This window comes from Phyllostomus hastatus, unplaced genomic scaffold (genome assembly GCF_019186645.2).
Source record: "Phyllostomus hastatus isolate PE091 unplaced genomic scaffold, TTU_PhHast_1.1 phas_contig_948, whole genome shotgun sequence".
Lineage (NCBI taxonomy): Eukaryota > Metazoa > Chordata > Mammalia > Chiroptera > Phyllostomidae > Phyllostomus > Phyllostomus hastatus.
In genome coordinates, this window is record NW_025333993.1 from 8,529,793 (window position 1) to 8,538,488 (window position 8,696).

The following is an 8,696-nucleotide window of genomic DNA, read 5'->3' on the forward strand; positions in this document are numbered from 1 at the left end:
TTTAAAAGAACAGCAGTTACGTACACAACAAAAACATGCATCTTCTCTTGCAGGAGGTCTTATTTTTGACTTGTTGGAGCGCAGGGACTTCCAGCTTACAAGACAATAACTAAAGATACCAATTAAGCATGTTAATGAAATATATACATTCCAGCAATGTGCAATCATGTAAAATACTGTTTTATTTTAATTTCATTATAAACAAAATCTGTACCAATAGGAATGAAACAAATCTCTTAAAATCACAAATTAGAAGATGCAAATTTTTGCTGCATCAAAATGAAAAGTAAAATATTAACCGAAAATACCACGTAAAGCAGAAATCATCTGGGTTATTGTATCTGCTCTGTTGGTTCTAGTAGAAAGTAGTCAGCCTTACACCTTTGGCAATCGGACAACTGGCAACCACACATTTATGGAGTAAGTTAAAATTCCTCTTTTTTTGTTTTTCTCCCACACCTGCCTCTGTTCGCCTTAGCGCTGACCTATAAACAGTACGTAATTCTTCCCACTTCCTCTGTCCTCCACTTGGCCCGACCTCCTGACCTGAGGCGCACGCTCAGGCCCCACTAAGTCCTGGCTGAGGAAGGAAGGGCGCAGAGACGAGCACGAAGCCCAGGTGCAGACACGGCGGAGCCGGTCCGGAGGAGTCCCGGCGCGCACAGGCCCGGCCCAGGCCAGCGGCTGCGGAAGGAGCGACACGCACGTCTGACAGAGAGGCCGGCCCACGCAGGCGGAGTTCATGGCATCCCTCACACAGTCTACATCACACAGACGCAAGTGTCTGCCCTTGTTTGATTACCGTCATGTGCGAACTATTAATGCAGAATGGCTCTCGTTCGTTCGTTCTTTACTGACAAAGCACTACATTCCAGGCTGGACTCAGTCTCAGATTCTGATAAAATAACTTACATAAGGCATCTTCGGGAGTCTCTTCATCAGTAAGACGGAAGTGGAAAACCGGGCAAGAAAGTTCCGTGACTTGCCCGAGATCACACAGCCAAGGGCATGGCGCACCGCGCAGCCACTGCCTCCGAGGTCACCGAGGTCACGTCAGCACCTCCTCCTCCAGGGCTCTCCACCCGGGGGCACGCTCCCCTTCCGGAGACGAGAAAACGGGGGCCCAGACCGGGCGCAGTCCCCAGGGAGCAGGTGCCAGCAGCCGGCCCAGGCTGTGATCTGTCTCTAAGGCTTCCCAGGGCCCCGTGCCAGGTCTGTTCATGCCAACACAAAAGAGCCATCATCTTCACCCAGAGTCTCACGTTCTTCTGTCCGGTTCGAGTAACAGAAGTCAGAGCTCTCACTGAAGCAGCAGCACTCACATCCAGAAGTAGTAGGGGGAAAAGGGATTAAAGCTCAAGTGGAAAATCAAAAAATCACACATACATACCTTAAACATTTTACTTAAGTTTAACACATAAATGTATGTGCATGTGCCAGTCTCAACGTGGGGTGGGAGCGCTCGGAGGAGGGAAGGGCGTGCGGCTCCGTAGTCGGCCTCCTCACAGCGGACGGCTCTGAGAGACCCTTCTGCCTCTGAGAGGCGGTCTCCACAGTCTTCCCGGGCTACTGCTGCTCCTCCTCTCCAACGTTCACTTACTGCGGCCGCATCTGAGCCCGCAGTCGTTGCTAGTGACTCGCCTTCATCAGATCGCTCTAAAACAGCCAACTGTTTTCAGGGGGTGGAGGTGTGCAGGGGAAGTCTGTACTCATTTTCACAGTTGACATATTTAAATTATTATTGTAAGAACAAGATTCCCTGCCCTGAAAGTGTTACAAGCCACCACGACTTCAGACAAGCACACAACTCACCCAGTGCAAGCCAGGTGCACTGACTTGAAAGCAACTCACTAGCACAAGAGGCCAGCACACACCCAGGAGCTATCACACCCAAGGACTGTCCTGAAGAGACGACAGCAGTGTTCTCTGTAAGGCAGCTAAGGGAGTGTGGACCTCATGCGCACAGCAGAGCACGGGACAGGAACGAAACAGGCTCGAGCTTTGAGAGGCTGTGACTCCGTAATCGAGCAAGAAGGTGAGAGACTTCCACCCCTTCACTGGACACTGAGCGGCGGTCCACGAGGCAGGACCCGGAACCCCACGCAGGCCCAGAGGGAAGATCACCGTGTGCGAGGCGACAGTGCATGTCTTCTTTCAACCGCCGTTCGACGTGCCGGGAGGTAAAGCGGCCTTGCGGCAGGAGCTCCCAGAGGCGATGGAGCGCCGTGGAAAGGGAGGGCGCTCCCAGGAATGCCGTGTGCCACAGCACCCCAGAAAGTAACAGAATGGTATCTGTGGGACCTGCGGCAGGCAGCCTTGGGGGCTACAATTCATCTGAACGTCTTCTTTGCAAAAAGGGGTGTGCTGTAACATAGCAATACTGACACAATCAATCAGTATGTGAAGGCAGTGAAATAACTGAAAAGGCTTTGTATTATTTTGTTGAAAATGCATTTCAATTTAATTCTTTTAAAGCATCTTAAGAACAATGTATTTTTGCACTCCAGGAAGCATATTTACAGGCATCAACCCCTCAGCAGTATGTTAGGGAGACCGGCCACGACACTGCGAGAACCGAGCAAGAAGGACGAGCGGTCATCCAGGACAGAGGAGAGACCGGGTGGGGTGGAGATCAAGGAACACACAGACTGAAGTTTGTTCAGCTCCAGGTGACAGGAGACAGAGAACCCGTGAGGGGAAATGAGGTAAGTTTGGGGTGGACAACTCTTTAAACCTGCGCCACGCTGAGTCTGCAGCGCCAAGGAGAGACACCCAGGGGCTGTAACCAGCACAGGTGAAGTACAAAATGCCAGAATCCTTAGCCTGTTCCCAAAAAAGGAAGGTCGCCCACATGAAGGTCAAAGGCACAGCACATAATGAGGAGGGAAAGGAAGCAATCAAAGCAGGATGCTGGGAAACAGCGCCAGCGGCTGAGGGGAACCCTGAGCCCGGGAAACGGCGTCTGCACACTCCGAACCAGGGTCAGCTGATTTCCACAGAAGACCGGACCGTAAATACAAACAAGACACCAGCATTTACGACTCTGACATTTGAATTTCACATAAATGTCACGTCATAAAATATTATTTTGATTTCCACCCCCCAACTCTTTAAACACGTAACCTTTCTCCACTCCCAGGCCTCACGAACGCAGGCAGCTGGTCAGATTGGCCGGGGGCCCCCCGTTCGCCACCTCCTCCTCCAAATGAGAACAACAAGCCTGAGAGAGCTGGGGGGACTGCCCTGCCCAGACTTCTGAGGGTGCTTCTTCTTTAAATCAGTAACTTACCAGACTTCCATTAAATTTGAGTGACTTTCTTAAATTGGACTAATTCCTTATATTTGATGTCCCTGAGAAATAATTACATGCTGATGATGATCCCTGTTGCTGCTTAAGAATACTGCCTTCCACTAAAGAGAGGCACCCCTTATCTTGAACAGAAGCATCACCCCTGCACCACAACTACGGCAAAGGCGCCAGCTGACAGGACACGTCCCTCGTTTCTTTCCAACACTCTCAGTCTTCTTTAAGGTGACGGTACCGTCTAAAGGCAGGAAGACCCAACTGCAGTCTGCATGTAAATACCCAGATTTGAAAAACCCCCGCACGTCAGTATCAAACGAGAGTCACGAGCAACAAGACAAAGACGGGAGTGCAGAAGGGCAACTTCCAACGGGCGCTGCTCTTCGCACGTGCGCCCGTGTCTGTGGGGAAGGACTCCTCGGGCCCGCCACTCCTTGCACCTCAGCGGTGGCACAGGGGCGGGACGGGGACTCCTTCGTCCACTTTAATACCAGATGAAAGCATGACATTGTCCACAGAGCTGCAGTCTTTCATCACTGGATAACCATTTTAAGTTGTCCGATTTCAAGCAGACAAAACCCACAAAGGGTGATTATTAAAGATACAAGCTAAGCTGTTCAAGGAGCGCCCATGGGAAGGAAAAAAAAAATAACTTCACTGTCTGACAGCTAGAACTCAGGTGTTTCCAGCTAACTTTCTCCTGAGATCCCTATGCCTCCCCCAAAGGTATGTTAAGTGCAAACACTTTGTAGCTATTGTTTTCAGAAGATCCTAACTTAGATACAACTCTGTAACTAATACAAAACTTTTGCCAGCTTTCCTAATCAAAAAGGCTTGAGTGAAGAGAAATAAAACTCTTCACCACACGATCAGAAAATCCACTGCTTTCTACACTTTAGGAACTGGAACGTCACTACTTTGATTTCTAAACTTATAAATCCCAGGTGGTAAATTAAAGAACTATTTCAATAAGTTATCTTAAAATTTAACATATAATCTGCTTTTCAATAAAATTACAACTAAGTGAGTAGTATTAAACATAGCTTGTGAAGTGTTTTAAAAAAAAGAACTTTCCAAGCTAGGTATCTGCTCTCTTATTCCTACTCGAAAAACAAACACCAGAGGTGCATAAATGCAGTTTTACTATACACGCATGCATTCATTTAGCAATTAAGTCAGTTACTGTTTAAACTATTAACCTTTAGTTCCCCGTGTAAAAACTCCCAGTAGAAAACTTGAGAAAACCCCAGGAAGCAGCATTCCCCAGGGCTCCCGACTCCGGATGTGCCCATCCGGGCCAGCAGAGTCCGGCACAAGTTAACGCCTGCCCGAGTGTGGTCGGCAGGGTGACCGTGTGGGTGTAATAATTCATGGTTCTAATTTGAACATTTCACCTAAAACGTCACATGGTGTGCTCGAGTGTGAAACTGTTGTTACAGAATGACATGCTTATGACTCTGTAATAAAAAAAAGGGACATTCTTTGCGCTGGACCCTGTACAAGACGTGACAAAGTGTTCCTAACTGAATATCCGAAGAATGTCAATGCTCTGCACAGATCTTTTTTTCCACCTCAAAACTCCTCTTCCTGGACCCATCCCGATAACAAACGCCTGCGGTTTGCACAGCCTGTCCTGGGCTTCCCTGCACGGCAGGGGCTTTCCCATTCCCGCACTGGCAGTTCAGTCTTCTACCCAAGTGAAATTAAATACCAGTCTTTAAAATCTAACTGCAAAGTGAAATCAAAGGGCCCTGACCATTTTCTCACTCTTTAGAGAAAGGAGCTCAGAAATCAGTGTCAGAGGTCGCCCAAGAAACGCGTGGCACCCCCCATCTACCTGACTGCGGCCGCCGCAGGACAGGGGGCGGGCCGTCCGCTTCCTCGTCAGCTGGCAGAAGAGACCTTCCGCGCCCTGGGTGCAGACCCCCTGGACAGACGCCGGGAGCCCCCTTCTCCGCAGCTGCGCGCTTCCACATCCGAACGCTGTGTTTCCCAGACACGCACACAACTCCCTGGTGCTACCTGACTGGGGCCGGTGCGGACACTGCCAGAATCTTCTCTCCCTGGAGATGCCCCTACACACCCCGTCTAAGGTCGGTCTCAGCAACCGTCTTTTCAAATGGATGTGGTCGTCACCTTCACAGGCCTGTTTCCCAACACCCCTTACAGAATTTAACCCCACTTCTTCTCCTACTAAATTAAAACTTGGGGGTAAATAGAAACAACTTTGTTACAGGCACACGTTAAAATAAAAGTCAAGCTAAACGGCACCTGCAAATCGATTTCTCCTGGGGAGGGCCTGGTCTCCACACTCGTCGCTGCACAAAGGCGGAAGGGAGGACAGCGAAAGTCAAGACTCCAGGGACTCCCAGCTGCAAACGGAGGGAAGCACTGCAACTCGTGACTGAGGAACCCGCCCTCTGCACTACCGTACCCTGAAACCTTTCAAGGGGGTGCGCCCACAAATGACTTTGCTACAGTGTTGTGAGAGCCCCAACAGGGCCTCTGCATTTTAAATTAAAAAACTCGTGAGTGTGCTCAATTGTAAGGGGTCCGGGTAGGGGTCAAAGGAAATAAAACAATGGGGAAGAGAGGGTAAGACACTCCAGAAGAGACTGCGAATGCTCTTCAGGCCGAGAGGGCCCCAGAGAAGAAACAGAGAAACACTTCTGGGAACCAAGAAAAGGCTGGAAAACTACCGCCTCCCAACTTCCACTTCTGCTCTAAGAGTTGTCCAAAATAGCAGATTTCTCCAATTCCAGGACACGTAAATGATCTGGGGAAATGTGGTAGGGAATAAGCCATCTCCTCGAAATGGTGTACTGTAAGAAGCATGTATTTCAGGATCTAAAAATACGAAAAATATGCGACTTCAAATGGAGGAGCTCCAACAGGCTTTGGGGGGGGGGGCGCACAAACTGCTGCAGATGAAAACCCAGGTCCCCAGCCTCCCAGAGGTGTGGAGCTCACAGCGGCACTCTGCAGTAAATACACGCACTGTTAGCTTCTTCCATCCATCCCCCCATGCACTGACCCTATTTCAGAACGCTGCTCTCCTAAACTGAAAGGAAAACTGTTCAAAGCCAGCAAGTCTGTGTGTTTCTTAAACATTTGCAACCTACTTACAAGTAACTTCTGTGAACAAAAAATAAGTTTTGTTATTCTTTAATCTTACTTTATTTAGGTCAAGGAACTCTTCAGCACAAGTTCACCATCATAACACTGTCCTATGATGACCTTGGCAGCCGGCCTCGACGGAACTGCTCACCAAGATCATCCTTAAGGTCCCCCCCCCAACCCCAGGACTTCAAGGCACTCAATTGCTGTTTTAACCAGACTGTGCCGTGTGGCTGATCTGAACTAGGGTGGGAAATGCATGCTCCGCATACGGGAGCATCCAAGGAAAAAAAAACCCAAACCCACAGGACACAAAAACACACATGCTGGCCTGGAGCAGGAACCAATGCACTCGGCAGCTATGCCCGGGTCGGATTTGAAGTCTCAGTTCAAAGGCTCCTGACTCCCTGATTCTCCAGGGATCACCTGTTTCCTCCCCAGAACATGGTAAAACCGCAGAGAGTTCAATGACCGGCCTACCAGGTTCCACGGTAGCTCCCCAAATGCCCAGGTGAGAGGGAGAGCTCCAACAGTTTCCACGGGATTACAATGGTTTCCTTTCCAATAAGGTGGGTTTTGTTTTTCACTGTTTCTCCTCTCATTAAGCAATATGGGGGACAAGGGCCAAGAAAGGGGGACCACGCCAGGGGCTCCACACTACGATCTTTTCTCTCCAATCCTAGGATGTCAAGCTGGGGGACACACGGGCCTGCGCACCCCACCGGCCACAGGGGACGAGAGGTACGGGGTCCTTTCCTGCCGTCCAAGGGGCAGAGGCTGCAATCACTGCCTAGTGCCCTGTGACAGTCTCCACGGAGCCCGGACCGGGCGACCCGGGCTGGAGTTCCGCCAAACTTCCTAAAAGCCCCTCCTCCAAATTGACCCAAAACACGATTCCCACAGAAAACTGGCCCAGGTCTCTAGCACTGAAGGAAGCCATGCTTCAAAAGTTCAAACGTAGTAATTTTTTTTTCATTATACCTGGAAAAAAAAAAAAAGCACACACCATACAGCAGCACACGCTACATTACCGCATTCACGGGAGAAGGGGGACTCCAGCGCCGGCTTGCGGCGTACCTGACCCAGCACAGGGGACGAGGAGCCGCCGTCAGGCCGCGGGCCCCGTCCTGGGCCCCACCGTTACCTGTAAACGGGCTGCAGGTGCGCTCAGCGTCCCTCCACACCTGAAACGCCCTACCGCGATTTCAACCGAAAGCAGGGGAGGAAAGTTTCTTCCGGAAGGCGCAAAAAAGGTCACAGATTGGATGAATGAAACGGGGCTAAGGGCACTGGGCGCAGGACTGCCGCTGGAGTCAGAAAAAGAGAAGTCAAAGGTTTTTTAACGTGAGACCGGCCCTAAGCGGCCGTGGTCCAGACACGACTGCACAGCACGCTTTGGAGGACGGTTTTATTGAGCGCGGACGGTTCCGGCCGGGCGGGCGGGCGGGCGACCGCGGGGCGGGTGGCGGCGGCGGCGACGGCGGGGCCGGACCCAGGCAGCTTCGCGACGACGGAGAGGGGTCGGACGCTGGCGCGTGTCCTCCGCGGACCTTCCACTGCCCCCGCCGCCCGCCCTGCCCCCGCCCCCCGCCGGCCGGCCGCGTGCGAGGCACACCCTCCCGGCCGCCGCGCTCCCGCGGTCACACCCCCACCACCCGCGCGCACGCGGCCTCGCCGAACCGCGCGCCCCTCGGCGCGGACGCCAGCCCGCGACCCCGGCCCCCTCCCGGCCTGGAGGAGAAGGGCGAGGGGCGGCGGCCTAGCGGCCGTGGGGCGCCCGCACGGGAAGTCGGGCTCTCCGGGGAAGGTCACTCACCCGCTGCATGGCTTTTAGGATCAAAGCCAGCTCGTAGCGGGGCATGCCCGAACACACGGCGCGCCGCTCCGGCCCGCGCCGGCTCCCGAGACGCTGAGAGGCGCGGACCGCCGACCCCCGCGGAGGCGCTAGGCCGAGAGGCTGCCGGGCGGCGAAAGCAGCTCCGGCCGCGCGAGCCCGGGCTTAAACGCTCTGGCAGCTGCGCAGACCGCGCGCCACGCCCCCGCGCGCCACGCCACGCCCCCCTCTTAAGGCGGCCGCGGCCCCCCGACAGCCCGGCTCCCCGCGAGGACCCTCGGGACCGCCGAGCCGGCGGCGGTAGCGCCGGGAGAGCGTTGTGGGTTCGGCCGGGGGAGGCCCACGGAGCCCTTACGCCCCCTCAGGTCTTGTCGCCGCCGCCGCCGCTGCGGCCAATGCCGCGCCGGCTACCTAGGGTTCTCGAACCAGCTGGAACTTTCC

General features: G+C 53.1%; 2 protein-coding genes across 2 annotated transcripts in view; both read right to left on the minus strand.

Annotated features, from left to right (window-relative positions):
* Window positions 1-8,363, minus strand: part of MRPS6 (mitochondrial ribosomal protein S6) — a 54,897-nt gene extending 46,534 nt beyond the window's left edge. The window contains exon 1 of the mRNA XM_045852644.1: window positions 8,238-8,363. Within this exon, the coding sequence (XP_045708600.1) occupies window positions 8,238-8,282 (45 nt within the window). The 5' untranslated portion in view covers window positions 8,283-8,363. The remainder of the gene's footprint in view (window positions 1-8,237) is intronic.
* The window catches only part of SLC5A3 (solute carrier family 5 member 3), a 31,507-nt gene extending 23,135 nt beyond the window's left edge, over window positions 1-8,372 (minus strand). Inside the window, exon 1 of the mRNA XM_045852641.1 lies at window positions 8,238-8,372. The gene's annotated coding sequence lies outside the window, so the exon portion shown is untranslated. The remainder of the gene's footprint in view (window positions 1-8,237) is intronic.
* Window positions 8,373-8,696: the final 324 nt, after the last annotated feature.